This window comes from Halichondria panicea, chromosome 14 (assembly GCF_963675165.1).
Source record: "Halichondria panicea chromosome 14, odHalPani1.1, whole genome shotgun sequence".
Taxonomy (NCBI): domain Eukaryota; kingdom Metazoa; phylum Porifera; class Demospongiae; order Suberitida; family Halichondriidae; genus Halichondria; species Halichondria panicea.
The window spans coordinates 4245312-4265068 of record NC_087390.1 but is presented as its reverse complement, the minus strand read 5'-3'; the positions used below and the strand labels follow the sequence as shown (position 1 = coordinate 4265068).

Here is a 19757-nt window from a genome sequence, read left to right as displayed (position 1 = left end):
AGGAACATGCGACACCAAAAATTACTCCAATAACGAAAAGGGGAATATGCTTCCCCTGCAAGAAGAGAATATTAGGATTTTTTAGCCACATGCGCCGAGCATTCTCATCTGAACTTGTCACATTTAGATCTACGGTAATAAGAACTGATGACACAGCAACAGTAACAGCACGGAATAGTTTCGTGAAGGAAAGTAGAATTACTGTACTAAGAACTTTGACTGAGTTTCCACCGAGCAAACGAGTGACTGATATGTATCTATTACTCAGGAAAACCATCAAACTAGATAGCATCCACAAGTACAATGGGAAAACAAACTGCAACCATGCTTTTGAGATGTCACTCATTCCATGGTACAGACAGGCAGGTATACCAAAATCTAAGCTGACCCAGGAAATAAATATTCTCAACACATTGCCAATCCATACCCCATCTGGAGGAAAAAACTGTGTTGCTCCAGTTTGAACGACATTCGAATAAAAAATGAGCCCTCCAATCATACCCTCAGAAACAGTGAAGTTGCAAAGAGTCAAAAAAACGATTAGCAGAACACCAGCCAATGCAAAGAGAAGTACAAAGGTCAAGGACACATTCGAACATTGCCAACAGTCTGATGTACCAAGTATTGCACTTAAATTGCCTGAACATGATCCGCAGAGAATACCGGTTCTATTAAAGCGACACTGAGCATCCTGGTCAAAAGGCTCTTTTGATGCATTGATTTTAGCTTGTTTGTAACAGTAATCGAGGGGACAAACCCTGCCATGAACAATGTAACTTTGATTTACATGATGGTGATATATGGGTCCTTTCCATACCCAATCCAACCGTCCGATTTCATTATTGTCATGTTCTTAATGTAACAACTAAGTTCTACCGTCTTTAATTGAATACAGTCACAGATGTTCTTGCTTTGATTAATCTGAAATCCGATTGGGCAGCGTTTGATATTCACATGAATGTGGCTAGCAGGAAGCAAATCATACCTTAAAAATGCACTGACATCCCCTTCATAGTGCACACTGACATTTATAACTTCATGGGCATTGTGAGAATTCATGGTGTAAGTTAGAGTTGAGCATTTTGTGTGAGAAACCTTTTGTATATATTGCGAGGCAGGGATAACATCATGTGTACGTTGTAGTAGCATTCACAGAACCGGGAACAAGCCCATCCATTTGCCCAACAATTACAACACTTACATTCACTTGCTGACCAGGAAAAATGTGTTGACTATAGTTGTAACGGGAAATGTTGTAATCAATAGTCCCATTTTCAAGACAGAAACATATTTTTAAGGGAATCGATGTTATTGATGATGGAAGTGTGCGATTAACTATAAAAATTTGCTTGAAAACATCTTCCCCACTGTCAATAGCATGATCAGTCTCAGGTGTTTGTAGCATAAAACATCGATCCACAAAACCACCAAATAATTATATTATGCCCGGCATAATTGTCAGCATGATTGTTCACAAGTTCTACTGTGATTGTTTTCATGAGAGATACGTTTTTGTATATACTTCATAACCTAATTGAAAGAAACACATGGGCTTATTTTGCAAACAAAGGCTGTCCACATATATTCCACCACCTGCATTAGCAACAGAATTGTTAGCAATAAGAACTTGTGCACATGGCATTAGGAACATTGCAGACTCATCACAAAACAAAAATCCACCTCCACTGTAACCGGTATTATTTGAGACAATCACATTGCCCGCTAACAATATGTTGCTGCCAACAGCTAAGACTGCGGTACAGTTATTGAAAGATATTTCTGTGTCCACTAGCATGAAAAACTGTGTATCTACAATTGAAATCACTCCATTATTGCCACCGCATTTTTTTCTGCCTTGAACATAATTTGATTGAAAGGAACTGTTCGTTACAGTAGTCTTATACTGTGGTGATGTGAGGTGTTGGTACTTCAATGAATGATACTTAAATACATTGAACGCAATACCTCCATGTCCCACCAAACACAGTTTGTTTCCATGAAAATTACACTTGGTGAATGAGATATTTATCACTGACTGTAAGGTGTTAGAATCTCTCATCATTATTTGAGCTGCAGCCCCCGAATAGTTGGCTGAATTGTTTGTGAAATTGCTATCATAAAATGAAATTAAGCTATGATTCTTGGCTCCATTAGCGTAGTTCAATGGCTGATCTTGTAACGTCTGTACCAGAAAAATGAAAACTCCGCCACCTGATCTGGCGAAACCTTCCTCAAACCGACAGTGCCGAACTACAATTGAATGTTTATACACGTGCATTTTGTTTAGGAGTGTTAACGCCATGCCAGCTCCATTGCCTCGTCCTTTGAATCCAGAGAAACTGGATCTTGTCAGGTTCACCTCAACATTTGTGCAATACAGTATCAATGTCACAGCTTGAACTCCTTCAAAACCCCTTGGACTAGACTGGTTAAAAGGAACAGACACTTCTTCACTATTTGTAAAATAATAGCTGGTATTTGACATCAGAAGCTCCACTTTCATCACATGCTGAAAAATTTAAGTATGACCCTCCTATACTCTCGTTTTCCCACAAAGAATATTTTTGATAGAGACTAGAATTCACATGTACATTGGCGACTAGAATGTGTCCTACAGTGTTGTTTATGAAAAAAGCTCCATTGACAAAGTGTACATCAGCTATAGTGAGATTTTGTCCTCCTTGGAACGTTATGCCAGATAATACGAGCACATTTCTATCGCGACTGCTAATACAAGGAATTAGCACACCAGACAAGCAGTTGAGAAATTTGAGATTCCCTATAAGTAGCTGAGAGGTGTTTCTGAAGGAGATACTGGTGTTCCACCTATTTTTACACTGAACAGTTGTATTTTTACCGAGTCCTTGGAGAGATAAGCCAATTGAATTGTTAACGGCTAACAATATTCCCAAATCGTGTAGTCCTTCGACAAACGCAAATGTAGAATTAGAGTTGTTGAATGCTCCATTTAACACGAGAGATTCTAGTGTACTATTTTGGACAGCGTTAGAGGGACACTGTGATGTTTCATTCGCACTCGCAACAACACAGTAAATCGATATTTGTTCAGCGGTGGGAACTTGAGTGAGTAGAATAGACACTAGCAACGTACTAATACTTACTACCCTTAAACATCTCATCTTGACTGCATTGATAAAATTACAACAGTTACTGATACAAGCTGGTTTGATATTCACGAATACATATCTGGCTTTTAAAATGTGTTATTAATGGAAAACAAACAAATGCACATTCTTTTAGCACTTGTGCAATGTATACTGACTGAAAGGGATCAAAACATTTACTGTTTTTCAACTTTCCATTTGTACCCAGGATTTTTAAAATGTTTGTGTTGTTGAGAAAAACAAACAAATGAATTATATACACTCACATAAAAGTCCACAACATTTCCGTTTTCTGTTAATTCTAAACATTATCTATGCCCTAGACTGTTCTGAATGTATGCTGTACATGTAAGTACCATAGACTGAAAAAAACAACAATCAGCTGCAATGATAAAGTTGCGCACACAGGGGAGCCATAATTATAATTATTGTATGCCAATCTAACACAGCATAGCTATTAAAAAGTGCATTCATAATGATCATGACGTGCATGCACAAACTGCAAAGAACTTCATCTCATAAACGATTATAAATCAATAGTACAGTTACTCGCAAATTAATAGCACTCATAATAAGCACTTGCAAGGTAAATAGTCCCTCTCGTGCAATTAGAAGGCTTGCCATTGCTTAATTGTTACTCACGCTATTAATCCCATATTACACTAGCTCTTAACCATACTATTATGCCCTAGAATACCAGGAAAAAAATGGCTTGCATGTACTGCATAAATCAGCTGAGAAAGTATTATAGGCTGAAAAAATAAAATAATGGTTCCATTTATAAACCACCAAAAACAGGGAAATAATCAAACGGGGGAGCCACACTTTAATTCATTACAGTGTCATACAACATGCACAGCTTTTACATGCAGGCCTATAATTATAGAATGACATAATTATGTAGTGTACGTGTTACAGTACATTATTGTAACAACAATAATTATATTATTGCTTACAATCGTACAAATGCGTGCATACTTTAAACTGGTATAATTATATAGTTTAATTACCGCAGCAGTGCCGAAACGGTTAATCGTAAATCACTTTTACTACATAACCATAATTCAATACCAGAGAATACACATAATTATGTAGTACAGAATGGAACAAATGCCCTGCAAAAAGAAACAAGTACAAATATCATCTGCCCTAATCAATAGCAATTTTTTAACCATTCGTATTATGCGCTAACGTACAATAATTATGTGTTTTGTGCCAATTAATAATCATACATTACGCGCTATTATCTGTATAAATTATACGTACGTAGGTCAATGAGTGAATGTTAATAGACACACAAAATGAATAAAAACCTGAAAGAAACACGTACTATACCATAAATGAAGGTGTGTTAATCTATACTGAAAACAAGAGGTAATCTGCCGGAATTAAAAAAGGAGAATTGAGAACAAGAATGTGGTATAATAAATTAAGCTGGTAGAATTGTAACAAAATCACTTTTGACTGTAATTGTATCTATACTCCTGGAGCTCTGACTCAATTTCCACAGCTTCATGCCTGGCTTCCTGCATGCAGAACACAATTATAGGACAGTACTGAGTTGCTGGACAATGTACGTACGTATCCTATTTCCTCAAGTAAGCACCGGGCATTTACGAAATTGGGATTGCAGGGCCAGGTGTTTAAGTAAGACTGGAATTTTGATCGAGACAGCGGTCGATGTTTATTTCTTATTTGTATACTAACTCCTTGGTACACATAATTTGTTTTCCTAGACCCTGTCACGCTCATTTTACATATTATTATGTATGCACTGTTCCAAAAAGTACATGTACATACGTTTACTATACAGCATGCATGTACGTATCTAAATTGCAACTGAATAAAAACGTTAGAGCGTTGTTGCATTGGGGTCATACGTACGTATATGTATGTTATTTTAATGGGTGCATGTATACAGACAGCAAAATTGTAATCGATACCACCGCGGTCACATACTATATACATTGTGTTGAATCAACCATGTGTTGAACTCGTACCTGATAGTCTCCATAGTCCTCCTCATCATCGTCAAAGCTGGCAGCATCCTCAATGACTGTCCTACCACCAGGCCCAAAGCCGTACGGTAAAAACTTGCGAGCCTGTAAAAAGTAAATGCATATGAAACGCTATATATAGCAAACTATACACGTACGTGTACATGTACATGTATGTACATACTATATTCCAACCAGAAAACTTAGAAGCCATAGCTGAATTGCTGGCTTTCGAGCTCCTGTTTACTACATGTAAGTATTACACTGTAGATCTACAGTACAATTCAAAACGACTGACTACATGTACATATCTACTGTATAGCCAGTACCTTTTGCAAAAAACCACCAAGATGAATTAGTGTTCAATATGACGCAGGTGGGGCTGCCGCTCTCCACGAAAATGTTATCACTTAAAACTGAATGCGAGCACATTGATCAATGCCGAACCTCAAAAAGTTATCTGCAAGTTCAACTAAAAACAGGCGTGTCCATGCAGATACATATTTTTCATATATGCGCATACGCAGACGACCATTGCACATTATTTCCACTGCCTATTTATCAATTCAGTGGGTGGACTACATACAGAATTGGGCATATTCAGTGGCACTGGAACAAGGGGGTTCAGATAATCGAGGTTCTACTGAATCGTATTACGACGTGACGCCAGCATAATGAATAGATAAAACATGTATGCATACCCGTGCCAAGAGAGCTGCCTTCTTGTCTACTTTTGAGGCTGACGCTTCACTGTCCCTGTCTCCCTGGACCAGTGTGTGTAGTGGAGGAGGCTGTGGTTTTCTGGGGTCACACGTAGCGACCTGGATCACGTAACAGGGAAGCACCTGACCAGCATTGAAAAACACCCATTCGTTGTCACAGCTCGACACTACACAGTAGAACCGGGAGTTAGCTGCTGCATGTGTGCATGGACACAGGGCACAAGTGAACAATAATTATCGTTATGTATACATGCCCACGACAGAATAATCATGCCTGTTTAGTGTCAGCATAATTATGATTATGTACATGTGCAAAACGTATGTTTAAAGCTCCTTACTAAAAGTTACCCAGTACATAAATTATATTCTCACATACGTAGGCTGGGTGCATGTGTGCAACAGTCACCTACATGTACGTACCTGTTTGCGAATTCCTAGCACCCATTTTATAGATCCTTCCTTGTAGGGCAGCACACACAACCAGTCTGTTTGACGATGAGTATCTGGAGGACATACATGACGTAAATCAGGGGGTGCTCAAGAACACACACTATAATAACGTGCCTATTATTTCTGTACCATATACAAATTATACGTACATGCTAAACCTTCAAGATGTATGTACAGTGGGAGTAAAAATTGCAGCTCACCCCAGGCTGTAATCAGCACTTGGTGATAGATAGATTCCCTTTCCATAGGAGGAGCCACACCTTACTGCAACATCGTTGCGTTGACCAGGGATAACCAGCCCACGCTGAACTGCAATGTGCGTAGAAACACATTGAATATGCCATTACGGTATTCAATGTTTCATGACATGCGGTATGCATATCATGTACATGTAAGCATACGTAAAGTACATTCGTAAAGTTCACCGTGTGAACTACAGTTCACACGGGTACACATAATTAGTTCAATGTTATGTGTACCCGGTATAGCTACTACTATGAAGGTCACCATTGTCTGTGGAATCCCCTAGGGGTATGGATAATTATGAATGGTACTTTCATCAACATAATAAAACTACGGTATGCTAACTATAGTCTACTACGTGATGTACAAGTTACAGACATTTATTCTCTCAAAAACAAAATTCAAACGTACCAATTGAAGGTAGACTAGTAGTGAGAGTTCCATGAAACGCAATTTGTGGTTTAAGGTTTATTTCGTGAGGATTAGCTCGCTCTTTTTTCCACAAGCTCTCGTTCGCTTCTTTTAGTGTTTTGCAGTACCTCTCTGCAAGGTCCACCCTTAGAACATTCTCTATCTGGGGTGGAAGAGTCAACAAAATAATGGAACATGCACCATTAGAATCTTGACAAAATGGATACATGTATCTTAAGGCAAACAACAGTATATTTGAAGACACATAAATGATATCTATGATAATACTACCTTAAGGTGACATATTTTCACAGGTAGATTTGTTTGCGTTTTTACAGTTTTGTACATTTTGCTGGTATAATTGTTTGCGAATGTCGATCTGGATACATTAAACAAGAGGGCGGCCAATTATTTGCGAGTACTAATTTTTGCGATTTTACTCCATTCGCAGAAATAGCAGAAATTAATACACGCGAAAATATGTCACCTTAAGGTATCTACACTGTACATGTAGTCAATTTTGACAAAATATAGCTAGTGACATCACTATCATTCAGTTGATCAAAAACTGCCATTAGAAACACACAACTTACATTTTACGAACATACAACATTCTGTCTTACCCTGATAACCTTTAGGTTTTCGGGGAGTCTCTTAATGATCTCTGAGATGCGACCAATAAACTGTGTTGGCTTGAGGACTATTCCTGACCGCAACAGATGGTCCACCTTCAAACTAACTGGGTTGACTGTCACGTCTTCAGCTACACCTTCAGCTACACCTTCATCCTGGGTTGAGAGCTTCTCAGGTGACTGTTCATGGGGTAACGAATAGTTACAGTCATGTTCTCAAAAACTGGAGTTCACTAAAGCTTTGATTTAAGCATTACACTATTCTTTCTTGTCAATAGTATGTACAGTACAATTAATGTATCATGTAGGTCAACGATTAAAAATAACAGAGATGGCTGGACTTCTTAGCCTACGATTATCGTTAATATCATTAACTATAAAATAACACATTAATATTTGTAGATATTCGTAATTATCACCTGAGCTGATAGTAGTCTCTTAATGGACTCTTGTGCCTCCATCCTCTCCCTCCACTGCTGGTCATTCACACGCCTCTCTTCAGCAGCTCGAGCCTTCTTCTCAACTAGGGCTGAACATAACATAACAAGTTTTAATGGGATTAAGTAATTATTGCTTATTGGGAAGTTGTGTAACTTGACAGTAATCTTACACATCTACATGAAGATCTATACACTATGTAAAATTGGGTTAGAGTGTAGAAAGGGGAAAAGTGTATGTACAATTGCTATAAATTGATTAGATTATAAAGGATAGTTGTGCCAATAGTCATGTGAACATCAGACTCACTAGTCATAAATTCCTGAGCCACTGTTACCATATCAAAGATCATCACCTCCCCAATTCTCTTGAATGACTCGGTCACAAAGCAGTCATAGAGCTCGTCTGCATCACTGTACGAGCACACTCCCGACTGACTGGCCTCCAGCTCAAATATCGGTGGCACAGAGGGATAGTTTGGTGGAAAACTAGATGGGGAATGGACGGAAAGATTTATTAATAATTTTGGCTTTGACGCCCTCTAATTTGCTGGTTAAAATAATTCCTTTACTGTGGTGGGCAAAGCAATAGTGGAAATGTGTAAATACCGTGACCGTTGATTAATCAGCCGATGTCATTGACAGCTAGTATAGGGACAAAGAACACTTACCTGAACCAAATCTTAATGACATCTTCTTTCTGTATCTCATCAGTGAGGAAATTGACACAGACAACAAAACAGGTCTCACTGAGACAGCTCATGTCCTCACCATAAATGGCTTTCAGTGTCTCGAGCTCCTCTTGCTGTAGTTTGGTGCACTCAAAGGGGGACAGGTCGATAAGCGGAGGAGGGGTGCTCAACGTGTTCTGTATGTGTGTGAATGGGGCGGAGTTAAAGACACAGAGCAGTATCTAGACCAAGGACCAAGGATAGCCTCGTCCCCACGCCCACTTCCTCTGAGAGATGGGCCTGGTATCAACTGCTTACGCTTTTAGTCAGATAGTGGTACTGGGTAGAAACTCCGTTGTACTAAGCTATGCTAATAAACGACTCACACCCTGCAACAGTGTGGATGACCATCTTTTGACAAAGTGAGTTGACACTAGCCTTGTGAAGCCAAAAAAAGAGCTGCCGAGTGAAATTCAGCAACAAACCTACAAGATCGATTCTCTGTCTCTAGCTATAATAGCTCTGTGTACATGCACACTGACTCTAATTATTATCATACGAAATTGTATTCTAATTGTCTGCAGATAAAACTTGTCAGTTCTATTGAAATTTTTACGGGAAAAGTATCCATGCAATAGTTGCATGTGCGCATGCACAAACATTCAGTAGCAGACCTTCTTTCTTCGATCAAGAACTGTGGAGGAGGTTAGATCAAGGGCTAAGTTAATATGTAGCCCGTGACACCGAGAGTCAAGATAGAGACTTAAACAGAGCGTACAAACATTCACCAATATAGTATCCTTTTAGGGTATTGGGGTTTTCTCAACAACAAAAAATGATCATACATGTACAGTAAAAGGGGCGTGTAATGAGCAAAAAGGGGTGTGTGTGCACTCAAATTGGTATCGGGAGCAGTGTGTACATTCTTGAGCGTAACAAGCCTCCAACCAGAGGGTGTGACACCACACACCGCATTTACCTAGCATCAGGTGAGGCGTTGCCTATCCCTAGTTTTGTTTATATCTATGGATCTATGTATCTACTGAGCTAGTCTCGCGCATCAGCCCCGATTAAAAGAGCGTGGAATTTAATGCATTTTATGTCCCTCATAATCTACCACCACCCTATCAATTGATTAACGTACTGTATATGACATGCCATGAGTTTTTTTGGGTGCAGTAAACACACCTTCGGGTCGAGCAGAACATCTAACTCGTTACTCAGAGACACTAAATCTTGATCTTCGCTACTCCCAGCATTTTCACTGTACTTGCTATACAAATTGTTTTCACAGAGGGTTGGGGATTCCTGACTTTCCAGTGTACATTCTTCCAGCTCCATCATATCCTGGCATAGACTCGCCAGCCAGCCCTTGAGAAAGGGACTGGTCAAACTCCGTGTAGAGACTCGTGTAAGGTTTGCCACGATATTTGTGGCAACTAACCGCATGCGGTTACCGCAAGATCAATGATAGTGACGTTTCACTAGAAAACTCTACGTATCACATGCAGTATACTGACGTCACGAAAACCGCAGCCACTTAAAATATTTTCTGATATGCTGACTGTGCAACACGAGTCTCAACACGGAGTTTGACCAGTCTACTGTTCGCCTGCAACAGTGACGGCATGCGAGTCTAATCCTGGCAAGCAGCTCAATGCAGTATGGTAAAGATCGTGCATGATACCGTAGTAATTTAGTGGATATAATATCTAGATCTACTATATGCTAGACGGCAGAAAGCACAGTACAAAGGGCATGCAAAGGCTTCTGAGATTCTTTCACAACGTTGATGTTTCCATAGATGAATGGAACATGAAGGAAGCTAGATCTAGCAGCAAAAGTATGTCAGCAACTGTATAGAAAAGCAGCCAAAAGTAAGTCTTAGATGATAGGTCCACCACGCCCCCTTTCTTGAAATTGTTGATGAACTGACAAAAAAAACACGTTAAAATCCTATAACCCCAAAAAATACTCAAGTGACGGAAAGTGGCTTATACGGCACCGGATGTGGAAACGCCCTAAATTTTCCCTTAGCTAACCCGAACCCCTCCCCCTTCCAAAATTACATCCGGTGCCGTATATGCCACCTGATCCAAAGTTCCTCCATGTAAAACATTTTACTAGGCCCTCTACGTACCTTTATAATTACCATTATAATTATAAAGGTACTAGAGGGCCTAGTAAAAATGTTTTACATGCATGGAGATAATATTATCTACACTGCATGGGGAGGTGTGATGGATGTATACATACACGGCTCTCTCGGTCACTTGGTTTTTTATGCTTTTTGGTAACTGAGCATTGCAAAAAATGTTTGTTCATGGTCTATAGACTTAGTCCCTCTCTTCTTTTCAGCAGGAAGAGGAAAAGATCATGCACAGCAATTAATGAGTACATGTAGGTAGCTAGCTAGCTAGAGATGATGGGTGAAACAACTAATAAGATGCGATGTTGATGAACAAAGAAAGGTTATAGGGTGATGCTTGCCAACTATAGTTACGATTGATTCTTTGATAGTACACCACTTGTTCAAGCGAAACCACATGTACCACACTGTCATAGTTCATTACTTGTTGCATGCATATTTGTATGCGCATGTACATCTAAAATTTGTGTCATTTGCAGGTATGTACAAACTATATGGACGGTACTTTGCTGCCCTGTTGTTGGTTCTCAGTTCATACTTAGTTATTGTGTTGCTTAGTACAAATCAACATTTGGCGATCTCTGTACGAAGTGCTCATGAATTGGAGACTGTTTTATCTCTTACATCAATAGCTATCGACGGAAATTACACCCCTACTGAGCAGCATTTGACAAATACACAATTGAGCTTCCATTCTAAAGAGTATCCAAAACCAACTGTTTTTAATAATTCATTATCTTCGTTTGCAAGTCATTTTCCTCGTATTATGATTATCGGGTTTGGTAAAGCTGGTACAAAAACATTATATGAGTTCTTAAAATACCACCCCCAACTGTCTGGTCCTGAAACGGAGATGAGATTTTTTTCTAGGCACTACGATCAAGGATTAGAGAGCTATTTGAGCTCTTTACCTCCACCATCCCATAACGGTTTTGTTATCGAAAAAAGTCCTGATTATGTTATCGTACCTGAGGCTGCAGGAAGGATTATTGCAAGTGCTGATTCTCTGGGAATTCCTGTCTCTAAGCTCAAGTTTGTAGTGATGCTACGTAATCCAATTGACAGAGCAATGTCAGAGTATTTGGAATGGAAAGTACAGCGGTACTTACGTCGAGAATCTGTACTCCCAGGATTTGATACGTTGGTCACACTAGAAACTGGTGAACTTAACTTGAACATAAAATTTATTAATACAAGCTGTTATGCTTATCATCTTCGGCGCTGGTTGAAGCATTTCAGAGCAAAGCAGATGTGTTATGCTGACGGTGGTGCCTTCATTTCAAATCCGTACCAAGTAATTCAAAAACTCGAATCCTGTCTAAATCTTAATCCTTACTTCACAGAGGATAATTTTGTACTCAATCATAAACGAGGATTTTATTGCTTTCAAGACCAGTCTTTCAACAGCCATCTGCATTGTATGGGGGAAAGCAAAGGAAGGCCCCATCCACCCATCAAAAAAGTAGTACGTGATAGACTGGTTGAGTATTTCTCGGAGTGGGATGAAGCACTGAAAAACATGACGGGAATAAACTGATCCAAAGTCGTGGGTAAATGATTTGCTTAGTTACAACATAATTTACAGTGGACACTACAGGCGCTGGACATTATTTCAGGTATTTATATTTTTACCCTGTTGATGTTATCAAAATATAAGTTTTGTATGGCCTGCATGCTAGATCTATACTTGTACACCTGGGCAATTATAATGTCTATAATCGTAGTGCCTGCTACAAGTTGCAAGTTGCTTAATTAATTTGTCTGTACCTACTAGTTAAATCCTGTTCATAGACATGAAGGATTTTCCTCACAATTTCACGTTTGTCCACAAATACGTTTCCAATCAATTTTAGTGGGAGATGGAGTTCATCCATCATTTTTAGGTACGTCACTGCGTAAGTCTATTGGTGGCATAATTATATAGATTCTATTGTAGGGGCCGGTTGAGACGATCTGTTATCAGGTGGCACTGATGGATGTGCAACATCCTAAATAACCTAACCCCATCTTTTCCACACCTACTATAATCCTATGGTGCCATTATCGCTTGATCTTACTGTATATAGAACACCAATAACAATAACCTGTGCTGCCGCCTGATTACCTACATGTAGCACGCATTCCTATTGGCAGGAAATGAACTTCTATGCATATATAGGAAGCTTCTATCTGTTAGACTGCAGTATAGCTTGCTTTATTTTGCAGTTTAATAAATACTATAGGCCTACATGTATACAATGACTTCCTTGGAAGTTCTTGTTACAGTTAACGAACAGCAAAGGGGTGTTCAGTTCATTGAGGGCCAGAAAAACTTGCTTGCGGAAATCAAGAAAGAGTTTGCTGACATCATACAAGGTAGTGAGATTTCTCTTCTTCAGATCTTCAGTACTCAAACGGGGGAATATTTGGACCTGAACCCTGGTGTGAATGTGTGCAGCATGTCTAGAATCAAAGTCATATTGAAGGTACGTATGCTTAACTGTGTTTGATGTCTGCATGCAAATTCTGAAGAAAAAGATTCAGACTGATAAATAATTATGCATCATTATGTTCACACACAAAATACTAGTGTATGATCGATACATTAATTTTGATAGAATTAGCATATGCAATGTTGGTATATATACTACGTAGCTCATATTTCTCTGCCTTCTTTCATAATTATGAGAAGCCCACTCAGTCCAGTGAAACTCCAGCAAAGACGAATATTGCTACAGCAAAGAATCCTCTTACTAAAAAAAAATTGGTGAGTCAAAGATTGGAACAATTGGTTCATCATGAATGGTGCTGTTAATTTTAGGTTCATAATTGCTCTTGAGTTCATGCACATGCTCATTGCTCAATTAAGGAGTAACTTGTTCCTCAGATTAAACTTCCCTGGAGTAAAGTCTCCCCACTTGGTGTAACTTCCCCCCCCTGACACATTACTCTAGAGTAAGGTGTCCCCTTGACATATTTTACTCTGGAGCATAGTCCACTAGCTCACCAACGAAGCTGCACCATGTTCTCTCTGCTCTAAATAAGTTTATTGCAGATCTAGAAACACATTGACGGATGAAAAGTTTGGTCTCCACTGCAGTTGTGTAAAGTACATATGACATCGATATGTGACATGATGACATAAATAATAATGAGAATTGTATGTGTATGGACAACAATATGGCTTTAGTTTGTCTCTTGTCAAAAGAAAAAAGTGCTCAGACTGTTCCAAGGCAGGCTGATCCATCAGACTACCTATGTGTCAGGGGGGACAAGTTACACCAAGTGGGAACACTTTACTCCATGGAAATTTGTCCTAGAGGCACAAGTTACTCTGGAGTATTGTGTCTGGCCAACACCCTGATCCGGAGTAATGTGTCCAATCGAGAAGCAATATATTGCGGGGACACTTTAATTAAACCAGTGTAAAGTGGGATCTAAGTCATTTGATTAATGTGCATTTGGTATCCATGTAATGTTTCTAGGTCTATATAGTTAGCCAATGAAAAGTGAGATCGCATTGGGTATCTTTGGTGATAGTGTACCTTGGAATGCTATAACATAGATACCCCATGCTCATGCATGATCTAACCATTATATAAAGTCTAATAATTATATTGAAGTATTATATATAATATATATACTTGTATAGTGACAGCCAATGCGGTAACTGATACTTTTCGTATAACCCAGCGCTGATGAGAACAATGAATGCCTTTTTCACCCTATAGCTGTGGTGTGATGTCGGAAAGTTATAGTGCGCATGTTGATGTTTTTTTAACTATGTACCTTGAAACACAGGAATTAACAGTTTAATTTACAGTTCTAATGCCATGCTTATAAGCTTGCTATACCTAATGACACAGGAATTAACAGTTGTTTATTCCAGCTTTCAAATTATGTACTAGTTGTTGTGCAATTTGACAGTTTTGTAGATTTCCTGGAATTCTCTCCAATCTTTCCTGTTTCTTTTCAACAGAGGCTTTAAAATTGCTTCAGTAATAACTTTTAAAAACTTCTATGTGTTTCACTACTTGCTATTGCCGGCTTAATCACAATCGGGAATTTAGTGGGTTTCTACTGCTGTATTGTGATTCTAAAATGTGTAAAACAATGTAATTTAGCTGTTATAATTATTATAGTGTTCATTATTATATTAATTTTTGTAGAGGGTAGTGATCTGTACCCCTGCTCCTGACACAAGTGCGGATGATGAAGAGTCTGATGAAGACGATACCCGCATTGCAGGTGCAGCTGGGGCTTTTCTCACAAAGAACAAAATCTGGAAAGGTCATGAAGTGCTTAAAGTGTATTTCTTCAATTCGAGGCTGTTGGATGACTGGAAGTGCATAGGTGAGACTATGAGTGTTAACACTATTCTAGCATGGGCCAACGGTGCGTGGAGGTCTCCTTTGTATGACGACATCCCAAAATTTGTGCTGACAGAATTTCCTCAAACGGCTAATATACGTGTCAAGTTATCAGGTGAGTCTCGATCTATGAATCATGTATAATATCTCTGAGAATACAAATCAACTGCATACGTACATACCTCTTTACATTACCATTGATTCACGCATTGAGTACGTACATAATTGCATGTGCATTACGATACGCTGGAGTTATAGTGATGCTTAATTAACTTTTTATTAGATTCAGGAGGATGTTGGTCCATGATTGGTACAGATGCTCAGACAGTTAGGGATTTGATGAAGCCAACTATGATGCTCTCTCTGTGTGGTTACTGCCACTCACTTCAAGAGAGTTTGGTCATCCATGAATTTGGACATGCTCTGGGGCTAGAACATGAACATCAGCGCTCCGACTTCTGGGATGTTCTTGAAAAGCACTTTGATCTTGACAAGATGAAGAATGATTCTCGTGTGAGTCAGGACTCAAAGATGAATAAAAATAGGGCAGGTTTTGGAGTGGACTGGTTCAAGAAGAAAGTGGGCAACACCGAGAGTGAAGTGGTCATATCAAACTATGACCACAAAAGTATTATGCACTACTGGTAAGCACTCTAACTATTCTTGATCTGTAGCTGAACAGGAATTAATGCCATGCAGGCATGCATCTACCACTCAGGTGTGAGTTTATGATTTTAAGTGCATAAATAATTATACAGTTACCAAAACCATTCACTTACACATAAATTAAAAATATCATTCATTCACGAACAGGTTTGATATCAAATGGCTCAAGGATAAGCGTCTTCATAAGCCAGAGAACATCGATCGAGATACATCCCTTTCCAGCAAAGAAAAATTTTATTTGAATGGATTACACAAACGATGCCTCGAGGATCAGCTGACTAAAGGGCCATCCAAAACAGACATTAGGGAAGTAGTAAGAGCGTATGGTAAGAAACATCATTGCATAATTGTATAATTCATAATTCATAATTAATTGCTCTTATGATTAGGAGGACAGCAAATAGTTGATGAGATTGACACTCTAGAAGGTATACAACATAATTTAATTTATGCCCTTGCAATTATTATTGCTCTTGTAAAATTATAAAATTATAATCAGACTAATAAGTACACTGTTTGTATAGGTCAACGTGGAAAGTTTCGTGAAAAGAGCCTCAGTGTTTATCGGAATGCGCAGTATCTTCGGCAGTCTACTGATAGTTCTTATCTCGATGCACGTCCTGCAACCACATCTGATCATATCATGGAGGAAGATCGAGTCACTGAATTCTCTAAGTCTATGTCAAGCATTGAATTGAAGGAATGGTTATCCTGTAGAGGACTATGTCAGACAGATTGTGACAGGTTTTTGGGTGAGGAAATTTTTGTATATTCAAATGTTTGACAAGTGATTGTTTCGGTGGCCCTGAGGTTCACACATACTGGGTAGTATAGGTTTGAGGTTCGAGGCTGTGGGCGAATCAACTGAGGCTACGTTAATTCGAGGTAAGGCAATTCGCTTTTGCAGTTCAACTAAGGCTACATCAATTCATATATAATCATGACACTCATCATACATGATGTAGCCTTAGTTGACTGCAAAAGTTCTGACTACAAAAGGGAATTACTCTACCCTCGAATTGGCATAGCCTCAGTTGAATTGGTCAGAGCCTGGAACCTCAAACGTCAAAACCTACTACCCAGCATGTGTGAACCTCAGGGCCACCATAGATCTTGTTGTGTACGTGCCTGGACTTCTGTTGTAGAAACGAGTATGTTTCCAATTAACCCTAGCTGTATAATTATATGGGCCTAGACAACCCAAAATGCCACTTTAGAATGTTTTATTCTCATCTGCAAGTATAATTATTATCACTCACACAGCTATCACACAGTAATCACAACCCCCACCACACACACGTACTACATACCTAATAGCGGAAGGATTCACTGGTGCATCTTTTGTCCTCTTGTCTGAAACTGATTGTAGGCACCTGGGAGTTGGTATGGCTGGGAGATTGCTAGTGAAATTTCTGCTCTCACAGGTATACGTTGATCCGGATCTCTATACCCTGCATTTGTTTATTACCTGTTTTCAGATAATACTTGGTGAATCTCGTAATACTAAGAAACCTCCTTCTAATGGTGCACATGTACATAAGGTGTTAGAGAAGAAATGGGCTTCATCAACGTATCAAACAGAACTTCAGGAGGTAAGATATATCTCAGTGAGAAGGTATAGTTTATGAACCTTTGTGAGGTTCATCCAGCCTTTTACATAGCAATAAATATTAATCGAGCCACAAATTCTCTAGGCTGCTCAAAACCCTGAATTCGACCCAAAATTGGCAGTAAAGTGCCCTAAAGATATGGATCGGAACAGCTGGATAGCTGTGAATGTGGTCACTTTTTCACACCGAGTCTTAGCAGTCTTTAAATCAGTTTGCAGGGATTGCACATGCCCAACAATGTCTGGATGGCATAAAGATGAGTACTTATGGACAGATACCCAGTGGACACAATCAGTATCTCTCCCAGCAAAAGAAGCAAGTTTTGTCAATAATACAATAATTATTACCTAGCTATCATACCCTCCCAAAGAATAATGTTCTTTCCTCTTTCATCTTTCCTAAATCCGAGGCACTTTGGTGTCCATAATTAGTCGGTCAATGTGTCTCTTTGTTTGTCTGCATGTGATTCTGTTTGCCCACCTTGTGATGCCTATATAAGTGCTGCCTTTGCATAATTAGTTGGGAAGACTCTGGCTTCTCTGCTGACTCTGCATGGTGATCCTAGCCCTATTTGTAAGACTCCAATTAAGCTGCTTTGATGACGTCTACTCTTGATCTGCTATGATCCTGGAGTATAATTACAGTCCCAGTGAATGTCTGACCATGCATGCACTACTAAAACATTTCGTTCTCAATTAAAGCCTTAAGTTCCATGAGTATGTATAAACGCCTTATACTTTAATGAACTAAGTACTGTATAATAAGCGCACATCGACTAATAGGCGCATACTATAGCAGTTAGCAGACCAAGAACCTCGATAGAAGGCGCATGGTTCTCTGCACAGTTTTCTGCCCAACAATTGGTCTCCACACTTCTTTATATAATTATATAGATGTGAAGTATCTTTCACTAGTAATTGTGTTACTGCTGATATATGACTATAGACCTCGTGCAGACAACAAGTGCACATGCATGCGTCATTGAATCGTCATGGGCATGGCTATAAGCGCATCCGGATAATAGGTGCATAGAGGTCTGCTCGTTCCTCTATTTAGGCGCATGCGCTTAATAACCAGATTATACAGTATTGAAACAACCTCCTTTTTTCTTTTATTACCTGCGTGCTATGAATTATAATTATATGTGTTTTGGTGCAGTACGTTGCCAGATTAATGGGTTGGATTAAGTGGCAGACAGAAGATCGACGTGTATTCCCTGTTGAGCAAAGTAAGTTAGTGGGGTATAATTATAATAATTATAGGATTTATACACCGACAGCACATGTGTAACTATAATTATAACCATGCATGGCTTGCATATAGATTGATGCAAAATTATTATCTTCATGTGAAGCTAGCTTTCCACTGTGGCATCAACACCTGCGGTGCTTTCATTTCATGAAGCATTAATTTTGTGGCAAATTGAATTTTTTTCTGGTATTTTGTAGGGAAAACATTTCCTCCACCCTTTTCTTCTGCTTGTAAGACAATTCTGTGCTACCTGTATCGAGTTCTTGTCCATGCTGCTACTCACCATCTTGATAATTCCACAGAGTCTGAAACAGTGAGTACAATAATTATAATTACTTTTATCGATCTTCATAAATAAAGTGTATCGGCCTGCATAATAAAATATTAATGCAGAAAAACGACTTCACTTTGTGCCACAAGCATTTCTATTTTTTTGTGAATGAGTTCAATCTAATTGATTCAGTGGAGTTTCGGCCATTGGTAAGATATTCTATGTATGAAGTATTAAGTACGTATAAATTATTCATACAACATACGTAGTTATAATTATATCCATCTGAAAGTACAATGTGCATTGGGTGGCTGCATTAGATAATCAGGTGCACAAACAATGTACGCAAACATAATTGTCTATTAACTAACTATACTACTTTTTTTAAGCCGTGTATACAATAACATAATTTAAATTTTTTGTGACTATGTCTATGCTGATTGTGAATTCCCTTGCAGCAAATTTTGTTGAAAGCTGCGACTCAACGTCAGACTCAACTCGATCACTGATTTGTCCATGCAGATCTTGATTGACTGTTAATGTTATAATTATAGCTAGATTTTAAGTACAGTTTTGTATACTAATTTTCAGGCTAGCTATAAACTCTACCTGCTAATTAAACATTACACTCATGATCAGCTCAACAAAAATTAATATTAATTGACTGTTAATGTTAGCTAGATTTGAGTAAAATTTATACCTATTCTATACGTAGTATACTAATTTTCAGGCTAGCTATAATTATATCAACCTACTAGATCTAGAATATACTT

General features: G+C 38.7%; 3 protein-coding genes across 11 annotated transcripts; 2 read left to right on the top strand and 1 right to left on the bottom strand.

Annotated features, from left to right (window-relative positions):
* Positions 1 to 4390: 4390 nt before the first annotated feature.
* On the bottom strand, positions 4391 to 10172 carry LOC135347774 (uncharacterized). Its single transcript, XM_064545819.1, has 11 exons — positions 9877 to 10172; positions 8689 to 8885; positions 8328 to 8506; positions 8000 to 8109; positions 7572 to 7760; positions 6949 to 7111; positions 6495 to 6603; positions 6265 to 6347; positions 5824 to 6038; positions 5126 to 5227; positions 4391 to 4651 (listed from the first exon to the last, which is right to left on the bottom strand). The coding sequence occupies exons 1-11, from the start codon at positions 10135 to 10137 to the stop codon at positions 4580 to 4582; spliced, it is 1680 nt and encodes a 559-aa protein (XP_064401889.1). The 5' UTR covers positions 10138 to 10172; the 3' UTR covers positions 4391 to 4579.
* LOC135347776 (heparan sulfate glucosamine 3-O-sulfotransferase 1-like) lies at positions 9581 to 12560 on the top strand. Its single transcript, XM_064545822.1, has 2 exons — positions 9581 to 9677; positions 11317 to 12560. The coding sequence occupies exon 2, from the start codon at positions 11319 to 11321 to the stop codon at positions 12372 to 12374; it is 1056 nt and encodes a 351-aa protein (XP_064401892.1). The 5' UTR covers positions 9581 to 9677; positions 11317 to 11318; the 3' UTR covers positions 12375 to 12560.
* On the top strand, positions 12317 to 19738 carry LOC135347766 (uncharacterized). 9 transcript variants are annotated; one of them, XM_064545804.1, is made up of 17 exons: positions 12431 to 12453; positions 12629 to 12720; positions 12774 to 13302; positions 13506 to 13583; positions 14986 to 15169; positions 15263 to 15301; positions 15470 to 15830; positions 16000 to 16178; positions 16242 to 16280; positions 16377 to 16604; positions 17170 to 17276; positions 17331 to 17444; positions 17547 to 17777; positions 18621 to 18690; positions 18911 to 19026; positions 19107 to 19193; positions 19443 to 19738. In XM_064545804.1, exons 3-17 carry the CDS (start codon positions 13066 to 13068, stop codon positions 19491 to 19493), a joined length of 2121 nt encoding a protein of 706 aa, XP_064401874.1. In that variant the 5' UTR covers positions 12431 to 12453; positions 12629 to 12720; positions 12774 to 13065; the 3' UTR covers positions 19494 to 19738. The 9 variants fall into 9 exon arrangements, with proteins under 9 accessions (XP_064401878.1, XP_064401876.1, XP_064401874.1 ...); XM_064545803.1 differs by having other exon boundaries at positions 12432 to 12453; positions 14986 to 15301; positions 17334 to 17444; XM_064545799.1 differs by having other exon boundaries at positions 12436 to 12453; positions 14986 to 15301.
* The last annotated feature ends 19 nt before the right edge of the window (positions 19739 to 19757 follow it).